Here is an 18,395-nt window from a genome sequence, read left to right on the forward strand (position 1 = left end):
CTCTTATCCCAGACCACCAATCCTTCTTCCAGACCAGTCCTCATGGCCATCATCTGGGCAAGAAATTTTTGTAGAGATTGAGTCAGCTGTACCCACTGCCTGCCAATCAACCATCACTCATGTGGCAGGCAAGCCAGCCAAACCAAACTGAAACAGCTGGGCTCACGCAAGGGGAGACAGGCAACAGCAGCCGCATGTACCAAGCAAGACCAATCACCATCCCCTCCTTGACTACCAGTTCTTTAGACCCTGATGGAGACAGTCTGGACCTATGGACCTATGAGCCCAAGAGCCTCATGAATAATCATGTTTACAGTCCAGTGCCCATGGCCAACATCCTGGGAAACAATCTCCATGGCAACATAGACTGGCAACTACTCCTGCAGATACTCCAGCCACAGCCTCTGAAGATCCAGAAAAAAAAAGCATTTTTGCCCCTCTTTTGTTCTCTCCCCCCAAATCCTTGGCACTGCAGAAACTGATAGCATTTTCATCATTGGAAATGACATCAAAGAAGAGACATCACTACTCTCTTGTCCCTGCATCCTAAGGACCATGGGATTTTTCCATCTGACTTGCAGCTGCAACCTTCCATTTGGATTATATCCCCCATGAAAATACGAACTCCTTGAGAGGAAGGATTGTATTATTTTTCAATTTGTATCCTCAGTTCCCAGCACAATTCTTTGCACATAGTAAGTGCTTAATAAATGCTTTTCTTCATACATGAATTTGTTCACAGAACAACAACAAAATCTTTTTCCAAAATGTTAATTTTTGTGACACTGTATGAATCCAGCCCAAATAGTTAAGTAAATTCTTTGCTTAATCTTTTCTCTTAAAGGAGGAAATAGATTGTTTGTTAAGGCATTCTCCAAGGCACAGATGTGATTCATCTTCCCAGGCCCCTCCCACCTAATCAGTTAGACTGAGGAGTTTGCATTTTACTACAAATGCAATAGGAAGCTAATTGATTGAGCAGAGGAGTGATATGATGAGAACAACGCATAAGGAAAATTATTTGGTGGGAGTACATAGGATAGATTGGAGTGGGGAGAAATCTGAGGCAGGAAGACCCATAGAGGCTGCTATAATAACCGAGGAGGGAGGTGATGAAAACCTGAAGTAAAAGGGGTGTTGTATAATTGGAGAGAAGGGAGAGCATGCAAGAGATAACTTGAAGGTGGAAATGACAAGATTTGGCAATGATTGTAGAGAATTGGGATCAATTCAAGTGTGAGGGAGGTGGAGGGGGAAATTGTAGGAAGGCAGATTTCAATCAGTCAACAATCATTCATTAAGCACTGTATTAAGTGCTGGAAATTCAAAAACAGACAAATGTATGGTCAAGAAGCTCACATTTAATTTTAGTTCAATTAAAGGAAGACCTTGTTAACAGAATTATGGAGTTGTTTAAGAAGAGGCTGGAAAACTGTCTGCCAGGGCAGTTCCTGTAAGGGGGTGGCAAGTGGGACTAGATAGTTTCTAAGATCCCTTCCACCTTGAAGAATCCATGATACTATTGTTAATACCTGCAAGAATAGACGTGGTTCTTTCGGACACTCCTCCTGAAGAATCCTTTGCACCCATCACAGCTGGAGGCACCATAGTGTTTGCCTGTAGCACGATCTCCACAGATGGAACACAGGGAATTAATTCCATTAGTCAGCAAGCTGGCCTGGCTGGATTCTGGTGATGTGACCTCTGGGGGGCCTAGACCTGAATCTCTGTGTCCTTTAAAATGAAGAAGGAGGAAGAATGAAAAGGAGGAAATGAAGTCCAAGTAACAGCAGCCATCCCTTCGCGTCCTGTTCACCCAGCTAGACTTTGTTCCTTATAAATAGCATGGCCTCTTTTCTCCAGCAGGGTTTCCCATTCCAGTCAACTCTTCAGAGGAAGAACCTTAGAATCCTGGAGTTCCCTGAGGGTAATCTCCAAAAAGTCCATGTAGTTTGTGCATAGTAGCAGAATCCCCTTTTCAATGTATAGCCACGATTGAAGCACTAGCCTCCTCCCAAGCCTTTAGTGGCTCCCTATTACACAAAGAATTAAATCCAGTTATACATTATGACCAAATTATAGCCCCATAAATTGTCTATAGGTAGATTAATCATGGCCCAGAACCCTTACTCTACTCAGTCCCTATACTTCTTTTGGGATTGGGATTGGCTTCCTCACCTGCATTCACTCTAAGGATACAAGAATAATCCTGGTGTGTATGCAAAGAGAGAAACATTTCTACTTCTAACCATTGTAGTTACTGTCCCCCCATGGATGTGTTTCCTAGTGAGATAAAATCAGTCACAGTGACACCATTGTCTCTTAAACATGAAACATTTATTTATCAATAAGGCAAAATCAGGAATAATCATAATCTTTACCCAATAGGAGAGAAGAGCAGAAATAACACTTGATAGAAGGTAAGAACAAGAATAATTTAGATTTAAAGGTATAGTCAGACTTTCTAATAATGAGATGAATGAGACCAGTTCCAATGATTTTGTGATCAAGAGAACCACCTACACCCAGAGAGAGGACTGTGGGAATGGAGTGTAGACCACAACATAGCATTTTCACTCTTTTTGGCTGTTGCTCGCTTGCATTCTGTTTTCTTTCTCATTTTTTTTTTTTCTTTTTGATCTCTTTTCTTGTGTAGCAAGAGAACTGCATAAATATGTATGTGTATATATATATATATATGTGTGTATATATATATATATATATGGGATTTAACATACATTTTAACATGTTAATTGGATTACATGCCATCTAGGAAAGGGGAAACTTTGAAACACCAGGTTTTGTAAGAGTCAGTGCTGAAAAATTATTCATGCATATAGTTTGTAAATAAAAAGCTTTAATAAAAAAATAAAGATATAGTAAGAAACCCCGGTTTTATTCTCCCACCACTGTACACAGTATCCACGGGAGGGATGGTACATACATTTATAGAAATACAGCAGGGAGGCACATGATTATGTAAACCCATTTGCTGGTTGGGGGGAGGGGGCAGTGGTGCTACTTGATGGTTTAGATTTCTTCAGAGAACAGTTTGTACCACATGTTTCCTGCTAGGCAGATCTTTTCCTCTGCTATTAACTTCTTGAGCAAAGCTGATTTTCTGCTATTCTCAGGCTGCTGAAGCAGTAAAAAACCAAAAAACAAGAGCTCTTTTAGCACATAGACACCCATGGCAGAATGCTGAAAAAATGTTATGCTTCTTCAGTGACAAGCAATTTTCTTAAGCCAGAAAATTGCCAAACATCTCAAATCTGCTTTGTGGCTCTGGGAAGGAGTCTTTCCCTCTCAAGTTATAGGTAGCAACTGGGCTAGCCAGCTTCTGTTTTTTCAAATTTAGGGAATATTTTTCTTTTTCCAGTCAGGTTTCAGCAAATCAAGCCTTTTCTCATAGCAAAGCAGATTTGAAACATCTTTCCTGATCTGTTTCTTCCTCTCAAACTGTCAAGGACAGTAGAAGGTCACAGGCCCTGCAGAGATGTTTCCCTCTCAGGATTCTTATCGTGTCCAGTCCCTTCTCCTACCCTGGCTTCTACTTACTCTCTGTAAAATGGAGGTAGTGGTCAAGGCAACCTTGATCTTACTGCTTTCCAGTGATTTGTATACTGAGAATTCTGAAGAGCACAGTGGCCCAACTACAGACCATGCTGACGCCAAAAGGATTTTCTTTTGCACAATGGGCTCGGTGTGTCCCTTGAAGGGTGACTTCTGAGCATCTGTGACAGAAGAGTCAGTCAGTCCCTGTTATGGTATGAAAAAGAAGCAGAGAGACTTGTCTTCTCTCCCTTAGGGTGAAACCTTTTTTGTTGTTACAGGTCAGCAATTAGAAAGTTACCTATAAGGCAGTTGCAGGGGCTCTCCTGACTGGGCATAAGGGAGTCTGGAGCCTTCTCCCAAAAAGTGAAAAGGTCAGTTGCTTGCTTGTTCCACTGACTGACTGTCCCAGTGGACTGACCTGACCCGTTGTCTGGGTGTCGCCTCAGGCAGACCCTCTGCTGGCCCGGAGGCTTCTGTTCTAATAAAGCACAGAGCAGTGTCCATTCAGGAAAAACAGCCCAGATCTTGTGGCTCAAAGAAACTTGCCAACCAACTGTGCCACAAAAACTCACTTCTCTTCCCCCACAAAAATGGGGAAAAGCCAAAATTCACAGCTTTAATTTTAGCTCCAAAATTGCCTGTGCACCTCTCCCAATTGCCGGGAACTCGAGAGACTTGGTCCAACATCTGGTAAAGGTGATGGCACAGAGGCTTCCATTGGCCTGGATGGTCTTTAAAGATGCTACTATTCAAACAGAAGTACTTCAGTCTCTGTTGCTTTAAGGGTTCAATTAAATAAATACTTATTTATTAAATAATTACTTGGTATAGAAATTGACCTCAGAATAAGGAAGATCAGAGTTTGAATTCTGCCAAAGACTTGCACTGACTTTTTGTCTCTTGGTTCTTCTCTGGGCAAGTCTCTAAGACTAAGTTGCTAGGGATGAATGCTAATTTGCACTGGTCAAGAGAGTTTCTTCATCTGCAAAGTTCTCTCCTGGGATAAGTACTATACTATGGGAAGCCTATACTATAGCAAGTCTTGGTTAATCCCTAGCCCAGCTTACTGGCACAAGGCAAAGAAGCTGTCAAAGATTGGTGAGTCAACGATGGGGTTCAACTTGTCCCTGTGATGCACACTGGTTATGTGACCATAGGGAAGTTCCTTAACTTCCTAGTTCTCTAGGTAACTTTCTAAGACAGGTACTACTTCTTTGCCTCAGGGATAAGAGATCACTCTTTAGGAGTTCCCTACATGCTGGACATCTTGGATTCAGTCCTGTACACCTGTTCCCAATGGCCTGCATTTGGGAAATGAACCCTAGCTAGCCATGCTTCATCTCTTTCCTGCTGGAACCTCTCACTCTCTCTCTCTCTCTCTCTCTCTCTTTTTTTTTTTCTGAGGCAATTAGGGTTAAGTGACTTGCCCAGGGTCACACAGCTAGGAAGTATAAAGTATCTGAGGCCAGATTTGAAGTCAGGTCCTCCTGAATTCAGGGCTGATGCTCTATCCATTGTGCCACCTACAAACCTCTCTGAGGACTTAAATGCTTGGACTCATCAGTCTTTTTGTTCTTGAATTTCCCTTTTATGTGCTCTCTCCTTGAATTCAAATATAAACTCCAGGAGAACATGGATTATCTTTCTTTTTGCTTTTATCCCCAGTGCTTAGCACAGTGTTTGGTATATAGTAAGTACCTAATAAATGCATATTATCTATCCATACAAGACACCATGTTTGGTGAAGGAGCTACAGAGATGATCACCAATTAAAGTCAACAAATATTTATTAGACCAACTTATTAAGCTCTCTAGTAGACACTGGGTCAGCCAATAAGCATTTAAGTGTTTCTTGTGAAGGAGACATCGAGAAATGCAAAGAAAGATCAAAAATGATTCAGCTCTTGGGGATCTCAGAGTCTCACAGGAGAACACAATATTCACAACTGGAAGACAAAGATGAAAATAACAAAAGATTCTTCCTCTAGGAACTTACATTACCACAAGGAAAATGACATACACATGCATCAAATATGGTACCAAGTAGAAGATAATGTAAGCAAAGGAGAAAGAAAAAAAATTCTGGGGAGGGAGAAAACATTTTCATTTGGATGTATGGGTGTTTGGGGAGTGGTGTTGGGGAAGGCTTCATAGAGGAAATGGCACATGAGTTGTTTCCTTGCAGAAAGAGAATTTCTGTATTGTAGGTATATTCTAGAGTGAGTATATTCTAGGCAAGGACAATGACCTGGGTAAAGTTAGGAGATGGTGGGATGAGTTTGATTGGAATCCATCATTTGATTCATCCAGTGAAATAAAGTGAAACGAAGTTGAAAAAGTAGTTTGGAGCCAGATTATGAAGGACTTCAATAACCAGACTAAGATGTTTACATTTTATCCTTTTTTGGGAGGTGGGGAGAGAGGTAATGATTCTATAAGGAAAAGGGCACTATTGGAGACTCAGGAGTCATAGATCATAGACCTAGATCTCTAGGGGTCCTTTGGGACCATCTAGTTTAATATTCTATTTTTAACTGAGGCCGGTGAGTTTAAATAATTTATACCACATCCCATAGCTAGTATGACCCAGACCCAGGTCTCCTCACTCTTCGTCCAGGGATCTTTCCATGGTGCTCTTTAACCCTTTTCTCATCCAAAGTTAGAAAATTTTCCTATGGGAATATATTGCCAGTATTATTATTCATGTGCAGGGCAAATCAAGATTTATCCAAGACCTGATTTTTCTGGACCGCATCTATGCCATGGAACGAAGGTTACCTGAACGCAGCTCTTGCCAGATGTTTTTCCTAGAAGAGGATCCCATTTAAAATCCAAAGCCCTACCCAGATTTTTTCACCAGGCTTCCATAGCTTTCAAAGAGACACTGTCACATACAAACCACAGAGTGGGGGAGGGGAAAAAGGGTGGAGGCTGCCTGACTTAATCTAATAGGAAATTTCCAGGAGAGACCCTTCTTTTCCCTCCCCTTTGACCATCCCCTCCTCCAACCTGCCTGAAATCCAAAGCCAAACAGTATCTTGGCTGATGGAGGAGAGTCAGACTCTAAGCTCAAAGAATGTTGTTTTCCTAGCCAAGCCAAAAGGACCCAGAGTGCAGGGGATGGTAGACTACTGGAACTTGGTTTCAAATTTTATTTTGGCTTGTGAACTGCAGGCTGTCATTATGAACCTGGGGAAGTGCTTTAAAGTGCTGATTTACTTTGATAATGGCCCTTTAATTGCTCTCTTGAAGCACAGCTCCATCTCCTTTCCTCCTTAAACAACAACTGGTTCCTGCCACTTTGGAAGCTCTTTGAGTAGCAGAAGAGGTCAAGGGCTTAGAAATAGGTATGTTCCCATCAGGTCTGAGCAAATGGAAGGAATTGTAGCTATACTTTTGTTTCCATGTGGCAGGTGGTCTCCTCAAGTATGGCGGCTTTGTGAAGTATGCTCTGAAGTGAGATGTATGGCCCAGAAAACCAAGACTACTTCATTTATGGCAAGTCAGAAGACCTGTGTTTAAAGCTAGGTTCTTCTGCTTTTTAGATAAGTCTACTAGAAGGTGGAGTGGAATACATTTCTAGTTCTCACAGGTGGAGTGCCTGAGCCCCCATTAGTGTGCTTCCTATTTACACAAAATCAGTCACGCTGACATCATTGACCCTTAAACAGGAAACATTTACTTAATGATAAGGCAAGAAAAAGGATCATCATAACCTTTACCCAATAAAAGGTAGGAACAAGAATAATAACAACATTTACTCAATAGAAGGCAAGAGTAAGATTAATCAAAACATAGCAGTGAAGCCATAAACCTAGGTCACATCTCTCACTAATGTACACAGAGGGTATCTTTGCGACCTTGTAATCCAGTCCCATAATTTTGTAATTGAGGAAACTGAGACCTAGGGAGGAAAAGGAATGTAAATGGCAGAATTGATATTTGACCCCACATCTTCTGAATTTACTATACTATACCATGAGTTTGAGATCATGGAAATAGTAAGCAAGAGAACTGGCATTAGAACCCTAGTGTCTTGATACCACATTCAGTTGACCTTCCACTCTGTCTTTCTGTTGGCTTCTCTGAGACCCTGAGCAAGTCACATCTCTCTGAGCTTCTGTCTGTTCATTTGCAAAATGGAAATCATAATACCTGCTGTCTGTTCAAAGAATTACCTAAGAATCAAACCCAGTTAATGGCCATAAAGACACTCTATAAGTGTTTTAAGGGCTTTCAAGATGCTACACAAATGTTTTCCTAGAATACTTCTTCTGAGTTTCTCTTTTTATCCCCTTACATTCTACCCTGTACTATACTTGTCTGGGTGTAAGTCATATGTTCCCCCAATAGACTATAAGCTCTTAGAAAGCAGGGAACTATATAATTTTTAATCTTTATATTTTTAGCACATTGCATGGTCTCTTATGCAAAGCAAACACTTATTAAAAGTTTGTTCAACTGAATTGTAGCAACTCATTTTCTCCCCCTAGGACCTCTCTATAGGGAAAGTTGGGATTAATTTATTATGTGAACAGATTGATGTCTAGGAAGGGCACATAGAAGCCCAAGACAATTTTTAGGTACTATGGCTGGGGCAAATAATATAAAAACCTATCTAACATTTGTTTCCAAGGAAATTTGATTAATACTTTTAAAATGTTAGATGTAAAAGAACCCTTAGTCCAAATTCCCCTCATTTTACAAAGAGTAGAACGGGGTTTCAGAAATGACCTGCCTATGGTTTTACAAGGAATCAGAGACTAGACAGAACCCACATCCCACAATTCAGTCTGTTTTCTGTCACTCCACAATGCTTTCTCAAATGACTTTTACCATTTTGTCAAGAGTCAGTTCTGAAAGACTAGAATGTATACTCCTAGAACCACTTCTCACATACGTTACACAATTAAGTTAAAGAGCCAGTCTTGAGATCAAGTATCTGTGGTCAAAAAGTCAGTAATTCATTTTGGGTAAGGTCACTAGATGAAACATATTTGATATGAGATAGGGATTTTGGCAAACTATTCCTCTTTAGGCATCTCTTCTCCCCTCTGCTTTCAAAATGGATTTCAGACACATTCGGTTTCAAACTGGAGCTCATTCCACATAGTGACAGAATGTGGAATTTAGGAAAGCCCTTAGCGGTCATCTCATTCAGTCCTCTCAATTTACAGATGAGAAAACCAGATAAAGTGATTTAAGGTTGATAGGTGGTAGTGGATAGAGTGCCAGGTCTGAAGTCAGGAAGACCTAATATTTAAATCTGGTCTCAGAAACTAGCTGTGTGACCTTGAGCATATCTTCTAACCCTGTTTGTCTCAGTTTCCTCAACTGTAAAATGAGCTGGAAAAGGAAATGGCAAAGTACTCTAGGGTCTTTGCCAAGAAAACCACAGATGGAATCACAGAGTCAGAATCACAGAATCACTCAACAACACTGATGCTGTCTTCTTTCCCCATTTTTTCCTCCCTGCCATTCCTTCTTTCTTTGAAAATCCTCCCTGAGAAATAATCTTTTTCCATGATGTTCAATTTTTGAGCTTGAGAGTCTAAATGATATAATAGTTATCATTTATATATAGTGAGTGTCCAGGGCTCTTTATAATTACTATCTCATTTTATCCTCCCAACTATCTTATTATTATCCCTACTTTTATAAATGAGTAGACTGAGGCAGAGAGGGATTAGTTGACATGCCCAAGTGCACAGAGCTAGTAAGAGTTTAAGGCTGGATTTGATCCCAAGTGTCCTTTTTTCCAGGTCTAGTGCTCTATCCACCGATCTACCCAGCTTCTATTCTGGTCTACAGACCTCCCCCTGCTAACTGGGAGACTCTCAGAAAGTCCCATCACTTACCTGAAACTTAACTTAAAATGACACTTTCATTTCCTTCCTCATCAGGTTGTTGTGATGGAAATATTTTGTAAAATGTAAAGCTAAGTAGAGATGGACCTGATTCCATGATCGCTAGGGCTGGTCCTTCAACTTTTACCATCTGCCTCTTTCAGCTTTCTTCACTATTCACTGTTTTACATTTTAATATAAAATGTAAGTAGCAATATTTTGAGGATTCCATTCCAGCCTCTCAGGAGACAGACAAGAGGATGTGCTCTTTACTATTTTGGTTTTCAAGGTCAACTTATGATAAATAACTTGGGATTTTAAAACTCATTTTTAGGCAAGTGAATGATGGATAAATAGCAAAAGCTCATCAGAAGCAACTAGGTAATACTGCAGTGGGTGCTAGATCTGGAGTCAGGAAGACTTGAGTTGAAATTCTGCCTCAGACACTTGCTATGTGATCCCGGGCAGGTCATTTACCACCACCCACTCCCACCCCTACCTCTGATTCCTCATCTGTAAAATGGGGATAGTGTAACAGGACCCACCCACCCACCTTCTAGGGTTGCTGTGAGGATCAAATGAGATATGTATACATAGTATGAAAATATTCCTATATATGCACACAAATATGTACATATACACATATATGTATCCATATTTTGAAACAACTCTAGGAGATATGTGATATATGTATATATGTGTGTATTGTTTTGCAAATCTTACAGTGCTACATATTAGCTATTTGTTATATTGCATTTATTATCTGTGTGCTGGATTAAATGTAAACTCTTGAGGACAGGGTCTGTTTCATTTTTTGTCTTTGTATTGCTGGCCCCTATCACGATGCCTAGTAAACATTAGGTGCCTAATAAATATTTGCTGATTGATTGATTATATTAATATTGGTCAATAGAACAGTTTACGTTGTGTGTGTGTGTGTGTGTGAGAAGATCCATGGCCAAATTGAAAGGGGAGGCCTTGGAATAAAGGTGTATACTTTTCAAGGTTTGTCCCTCTCTGCCCTCTACTAATTAAAATGGAAGAGCCAGAGGATCTAGAGTGTGAAGGGAAAACTAGCCAGCAGATCAAACATCTGCTTCAAATAAGAGTAAGAACATGATCTTAAAGGTTTCTTTAAAAAGAATTTGAAAGCCAAAGGCCAAAGGAATCTCAAGTTGTGTAACTCACAGGGATCACTCTGCTCTCAGATCCCTTGTCCTTAATGATCTAATATTCAACAAACATCAGGATGTCCAGTCTTGAACAATGGACCTGATGGTCATTCCTTCTGGGAGGTAGCCTGGGTGGGTCTGGCACTGACCATGTTACTCTGGAAAAATCCCTTCCACTCTCTGAGCAAACCTCAATTCCCTTATCTATAAAATAGAGTTTGTGAGTTCTGCCCTTCCTGTTTCACAGGGATGTTCTTAGGATCTAGTTCAATAAATATTCATTAAGCACCTACTCAATATATATTGAGCTATACACACACACACACACACACACACACACACACACACACACACACACATACACACACACACACACACACACACACACACACACTGCTATATACAAGGCAAACAAAAATAAAACAAGATAATGAAAGAAAGCTGTTTATAAATTATCAAGAGCTGTAAAAGATACCATAGGCATGAAGAACTTTGGAGATTGTTTAGCCATAGGGTTCTTACCCCATTTTGTGTCCTGGACCCCTTTGGTGGTCTCCTGAAATCTACGGACCACTTCTCAAAATAATGTTTTTAAAAATACATAGGACATCAAAGACAATAAACTGTATTGAAATACACTTCTCATAATGTTTTTTCAAACAAGGTCTTGAGCCCCAGTTTACAAGCCCTTAATCTTGCCCAATCCTTTCATTTTTCAAAGGAGAAACACAGGTAGAGAGGAAGTTACTTGTCTAAGGTCATATATCTCCAATGTGACAGAACTCATGTATCCTGACTCCATTTCTTCAACACCCCAGCTGGAAAGGGAGGGGAAATTAGATAGTAGTGCTGAAAGAGCCTTGACTTGAGGAGCAAGAGGCTTGGCTTCCATCTTCTGACTCTCCTTTCAATTATACAGTCCATTAGTTAGTTAGTCAGTAATAAACATTTATGGAGCACTTATTATGTGCAAGGCAATGTGCCAAGCACTGAAAATACAAAAAAAGGTCAAAGACTTAAGGATGAGGTAACCTCAGATGAGACTTGGGTCAGATGGCAGATGGAAACTGACTTGGAGTGGGGGATCCTCACTAATATATAGCTAATTCCAGAGAGAATTCAGATCTTAATGTAGCTTTTTGGCTCCTAAGTCTACCCTGCACAGCCTTTTCCCCCAAAAGATGGTTCTTTGGTCTGCTAGTCCACTTCTAAGTCCTCTGCGTCCTTCTTTCATTTTCTATCCCCCCAAAAGCAGAACTTGCAAGTAGAGACCTCACCTCAAGTCTATATTCTAGGGAGACTGAACTATCTTTGTCCTTCTGGGCAAGTCACCCTTCCTTCTCTCTTCTGTGAAACAAGAAAATTGGACTAGATCAAAGGCATCATATCTGTGGGCTGTCCAACTAGATTAGAATATAATTGGGAAATACTCAACAAAATAAATAAACACAGTAGAACAGAGATAATGTTCCTAGGTGGTGTTTTCAGTCAGTTTGTGGCCCCATAAACTTAGTGGCCCTATTCCCTATTTAAGTTTGACACCATTGAACTCTATTGTGCCTAAGGTCCATGAAAAGCTGAAGATACTCAGCAAGGTCCCAGAAAACACTGCTGTAGCCTCTAGAGGGGCAATCACCAAGTAGTTACATCTCCCAGATGCCAGCACATCTGGATGAGGAGCCCAGAAAACAGCTAATCATCCAGAGATCTGGACCAGAGAATATCAAACAGTTGGCTGTTCAGTTGCATTCCCTACATCTCTCCTGGGTGACATCTGGCCCAGAATCTACTCATTCAGCTGGTGACCTCTCGATGGGTGGGGAGGAGCGAGGAGGCAGCCAGTGGCCAAGGAGGACTTAAGGAATGTCAGTCAGTTCCGAGACCCTGGCAGTGGGACCCATGGAAAGTTCTTTTTAAAAAATGTTGGACAAAGATTCCCTTCAACTAAAGGGAGACCTTCATGGCTTTTTAGCATATCCCCATAAAATGGCCCTGCCTCTGTCCACTTATAGCACTTCTGTTTGCAAACAGAACCAGTGCTGTGGGCTCACTTAAAATATCAAATGATGTAATTATAGGGTTCCTGGAAGTTACTTGTAATTAGCTGGATTATAGGTTGTGCCAGCCAAGAGTTCTAAAAAGCCATTACTGGGGGTGACCATGAAGGAGGGTTACAGGCTCACCCATTTTAAAGGTAGGAGACATAGAGAGGGAGGAGTAATATTTGCCCAGTCATGGTTTATTCATGTTGGTATGGGTTGGGGATTCAGTTTTCCAACATAAGTGAATTTTCAAGAGAACTATAGCTTACCCTCTTTAAGTGTCTTTTTTTTTATTAACATCATTTTGTATGGAACTCTATCTAAAACATAATTCTTCTTGAATGGAGGATTGAGCTCTCCATTGAAGTGGGAACTCAGACACTAAACAGAAATTAATATTTTCTTAATGACTCATCATTAGGAATGCCCAATTAGGAATGATTATACTGCATAGTAATATAGTTCTAAGTCACGACCCCCATTAGATAGTTGTTGTTGCCGCTAACACAAGACCTGTGTTAGAAACCCTCCTTCGTTAAAGTCAAGAAGGCTTGGAGTCTCAGGAATAAAGTGTTAGTTTCAGTGCATGGTTTTAGGATCTGTTTTGAGTGAATCCTTTTTGACTTTCTTGTCCCTGGAGGGTTGTAGTTGCCCTAATATGATCATATAGAATAGAAAACATCCAAAGAGGGTCCTTCATTGCTTTAGCCAGATCCCTGCTAAAGTGATTCTGTCTCTGTCTACCTTTATTTAATAATACGCTCCCTAATTTCAATGCTTCAGATATCGGGTTTCTGGAACTTTGAAGAAGGAAAACCAGGAGAATTCTGACAACAAAAATGGCAACAACAAAACCCAGCCTCAGATCACACAAAGAAGCAATATAATCACCATGAGTTGATTGTTGGAAAATATTTCTTCCCACTTTACCAAGAAGGAACAAAGGTATAGTCTGTCAAATGACTACACATATCTTGTGACAACCAAAATACACCACCTAATCATTTGGATTTTTCCCAGTTTCCAGCTACTCATGTTTTTTTGCTTTTATTTTGTTTGCTTTTTTCCCTCTTCTCCCATGGAGACACAGAATAGGATTTTAAGAAGCAAGGGACCTAAGAGATCAACTATACAACTCCTCATTTTACAAAGGAGAAAATTAAAGCACAGAGGAACCTTATGACCATACTGCAGCCATACAAATGGTTAATTAATTCATCCGCAGATTACCTAACTCCAAATACAATGATTTTTTCGATTAATTTTTTTCAATTAACAAGCATTTGCTTATCTCTCCTCACCTTCCTCCCTTCCTCCCCATTTAAAAGAGGGAAAAGGGAAAACAAAACTTGTGTAACAAATAGTCCAACTACCAATGATTTTTTTTAATGAACAAGTCATACCCTGAGGGAGCCAATGATCCTATTGGATTACTGATCCAATGAACTGATTCCCAGGTCATAGATCTATAATGGAAGGAGACACACATCATCTCGTATAGTCCTGGACAGAAGAGAAAACTGAGGTCTACAGAGATGAAGTGACTTGCCCATTGTCAGACAGGTAGCAAGCAACAGAGGCAGAAACTAACCCAACTCAATTCAATCCATGTTTGGAGTCTCTAACTTTAGGTCTATGGTCTTTCCACTAAATTATGTAGACCAAAGTCACAAGGCTGGTCCAAGAACTAGGAAAGCCATTTGTAAGAAGGTGTAGTATTCAGGGGTCAGGCTAGAATTTTGGTAGAAACATCTCAGCAGTGTTAGGAAGGCCACCAGACTGGAAGTTCACAGAGTCCAGTTTGATTATGAGTTCTACCTCTAATTACTTTTGTAACCTTGGAAAAGTCAAGTGTCTTACTCGAGTTTCTCTTTCCTCATCTGTAAAATGAGGTAGTTGGGTTACATAGGATGTCCTCTCAGGTCCTTTCTGATCCTGCTATTCTTTGACTCTGTCACTGTAACCTATGGACAATGTGGCCCTTGCCATTAGGCCAAGTGATGGACTGACTCTTAGGATTTCTGGTCCCTACCATCTGGCCTGTAGTCAATCCCTCTTTTTCATTGTCTCCTCTAATTATAATATCAGGCCCTTGAGATTGTCTTGATTTTTCTGTTTTGTTTCTTCCTATGCTTCTTATACAATAAGCATTTAATAAATGATTTTTCAATTATTTATTCTGAGAACAAGTAGAGACCCTTATTGTGCCTTGACTCAGCATGTTTCCCTCTTACATCTTCTCCATTTATTCAAATTCTATTTACCATTCAAAGCCCAACTATGATCCCACCTCCTGGGTGAAATCTTTCCAAGCTCACCCCATCCAACAATGTTGTTCCCCTTTCTCACAATTCTGCTAGCTGCTGTCTCCTGTTTGGAATCTTCTCTCTGTTTCCTTTATCTTTAGCTAAATTCTATTTGTCAAAGCCAACACTGTCCATGAAACCATTTAATGATTCCCTTCTTGGACCTTTGAGAACATTGATTATCTATAATATTCACTTTATGCTTCCTCAGTTCTATCTCCTTGACTAATTATGAAGTAGTAGAAGGAACACTGGTTTTGACAACATTTAAGATGTTCAAAAAAGCAGAGGCTGGATGACTGTTCATTTATTGGGGGCGTTGCAGAGTGGGGATTCTTCCTTAGGCACAGGTTGAACTAGATGTCCTTTGAGGTCCCTGCCAACCTTAGGCTCGTGATCTTGCTGAAGGAAATGAAAATGTTCAAAGAGGAGATGTAGGTAGGGAAATGATAGTTGTCTTTAAGTATTTGAAGGACTAATATGTGAAAGAAGGCCCCAAAGGACAGGAGTAGGAATGATGGATAAAATTTGAAGAGAGACAGATTTTGGCTTGATGTGAAAAGCAATTTTCTAGCAAATAAAGTTGTCTTGAAGAAGAATGGGCTGCTGAAGGGCACTATGAGTTCCCTATCATTGGAGGTCTTCAAATGGAAACTGGATGATGATTTGATGATCATATTATAGCCAGTTTATAATATCTTGTGATATTATAACTTATATTCTCTACTCCTTGGAGGGCTGAGATTGGTAGATTGTTTGAGTTCAGGAGTTTTGAACTGTAATAGGATAATGCCAATTGGAAATACATGATGATGTTCTGGGAATGGGACCCGTAAATCTGCCTCAGGAGGGGTAAACTAGCCCAGGTTGGAAATGAAACAGGTTAAAGCTCCCATGTTGATCCATGGGGAGATTGAGTCCACAAAAGGACTCATGTATATATACTACGATAAACACACATATACATACCTAATGTGCTATGTGTATACACATACCACATTCAATTCAAAATACAGAGTATATAGCTCTATGTCTGGCTTGGGTGCCATAGGCAGATTTAGTCTCAAAAAAGAATATGATAGATGTGGATTGATGGTGCAGTGGACTGAGCGCCAACCCAGGAGTTAGGAGGACCTGAGTTCAAATCCAGCCCCAGACACATACTTGCAGCAGACTTTTGGCAAGTCACTTAATTGCCCTCCTCCCCTCCAAAAAGAGGAATACAACGGAGGAATTTCTTTTCAAATAAAATGAGCTTCTATAGTTTTGTGACATAATCTAGGTTCAAGCCCTGTCTCCAATACATACCAGTGGTGCAAATCATTTAATCCTTAGTGTCCCATGCAGCTCTCTATAGTAAGTGATGGATGGGTTACCATACTTGTATTTGTGGAAGGAGTTTCCACACAGGGACTTTCTTGAACCACAGTTCCAGAACCAAGACCAAAAATGTTGGGGGTTGGACAAGTCAGCTCTTGTTCTAGACCTCAATTTCCCCATATATAAAATCAATGACTTAAACTAAAGTATAAGTGTACATATATGTATGTCAGTATAATTTGTATATACATGCATACATATATTATACATACATATGCATGTGTGTGTATTATTCATGTATAATATTTGTTATTCATGTATAATATTTATTTTCATGTATAATATTTATATTCATGTATAATATTTGCTATTTTCCAGGCACTTTGCTAAATTCTGGGAGTGCAAAAAGCAGTCCCTGCCTTCTAAAAGTCTCTAATTTACTGGATTATATATTATACTCAGGAAAGAAAAAAAAAGGGGGGGGGGCAGCTAGATAGCGCAGTGGATAGAGCACCAGCCCCGAAGTCAGGAGGACCAGAGTTCAAATCTGATCTCAGACACTTAATACTTTCTAGCTGTGTGACCCTGGGCAAGTCCCCAATTGCCTCAGCAAAAAAAAAAAAAAAAAAAGAAGAAGAAAAAGAAAGTGATAGTATCCTAACTGACTAGCACAAAATGAGAATATACATTCACATGCACACATATACACACAGAGATACATATCTGCATATATTTTACACCTATAGTATACACACATATACAGACCCAGTGTACTCTGTGTGTATACATATACCACACAACTCAAAACAGAGTATATGTGTGTGTGTATATGTATATTTTCATTTCTAAATCTTTGGACCCTTTTCAGAGCTGTCCAGTAGCTCACTCACATAGGAGGTTCTTGAAGTGTGTTTGCTACAAATATTGAATATTCCTAATGACTGATTCCCTGGGATAGGAGGGGTTTTCTCTCTTGTATAATAACAACCTTCTGTTGTTGTAAACAGAGTCCGGTATCTTCCCCTCCCAAACCTGAGCCCTTCCGTCTTCTCCTAGGACCACCTAGCACTGGTGGCAATTCTGGAACTAAATCTCAGGCCTTAAAGACCCCCACAAGCTGGCGGGTCCCCACCGAGAAGGGGATGCCATCTGGGGGTGTCCTTGACTGTCGCACCCCACCCCCCTCTCAGTTTCTGTGGAGGGACGCTGCTCTCCACAACCACAGAGTGGATTGAAATTTTATTTTAATAACCTTCCTTCCCCCCCCCCCCCGCCCCCCAACTTTTGCAGAGGGATTCTAGCCCAAGACAAACACGTTTCAAAACAGCCAGCTTCTGCAGCAGCCAAGTTACTCATTAACACCGGGACAAATAGGTCAACATTGACCTAGATTGAGTGTGCCTTTAGAATTGAGATCCTGTCAGTTTCAGGCCCCTCCCCCTTAAGTCCCCCACCCATCCCCCAGGAGAAACAGGAATCGAGTGTTCCGGGGAACTGGAGGATTTAGGTATACTCCTGTGCACTTAGTCCAAACAAGCCACCTCTTCTGCAAATGTCCCGGTAAGCCTTTGGAAGGAGAGCCCAGAGGGCAGAAAGATGGGCATTGGGTAACATCAAGATTCTGTGATGGAGACAGTAAAGAGAAGTAGAATCATATACATCCAAATCGTTTGAGAAGAGTTCCTTCGGTTCCCCCCCAATCCCAGCCCCGCCATTGTACAAATGAGAAAACTGAGGTCCAGAATGGCTTGCCTAAAGTCACATAGTATTGGTGGGAGATCTGGAGCTAAATCCAAGGTCTTCTAGCAGTCCCCAGCCCCATGAGGGTTCTGGGGGCACATTTCCCATCAAATTAAAAAAAAAAAAAACAAAAAAAAACAAGGGGCAGCTAGATGGTGCAGTGGATAGAGCATCAGCCTTGAAGTTAGAAGTTCAAATCTGGTCTGTGTGACCCTGGGCAAGTCACTTAACCCCAATTGCTTCATCAAAAAAATAAAGAAAGAAAAATAAAATAAAATAAAAAAAGAAGTGATGGTACCCTAATTGACTAACACAAAATGAGAATACCATTTGCTTAAAGTCTCAGCCTCTCCCTCACTCTGCCTTTTCTTAGCGGCGTCCTCATGGGGCTAGGCTCTCTCTTCCAATTCACTG

The 18,395-nt window shown here is 40.5% G+C and overlaps 1 protein-coding gene across 1 annotated transcript in view; it reads right to left on the reverse strand.

Annotated features, from left to right (window-relative positions):
• The window catches only part of LOC141554432 (hepatocyte nuclear factor 4-beta-like), a 66,146-nt gene that overhangs the window by 46,433 nt on the left and 1,318 nt on the right, over window positions 1-18,395 (reverse strand). Inside the window, exon 2 of the mRNA XM_074286317.1 lies at window positions 1,533-1,734. Coding sequence (XP_074142418.1) covers window positions 1,533-1,734 — 202 coding nt within the window. The remainder of the gene's footprint in view (window positions 1-1,532; window positions 1,735-18,395) is intronic.

Source organism: Sminthopsis crassicaudata, chromosome 2 (assembly GCF_048593235.1).
Source record: "Sminthopsis crassicaudata isolate SCR6 chromosome 2, ASM4859323v1, whole genome shotgun sequence".
Taxonomy (NCBI): Eukaryota; Metazoa; Chordata; class Mammalia; order Dasyuromorphia; family Dasyuridae; genus Sminthopsis; species Sminthopsis crassicaudata.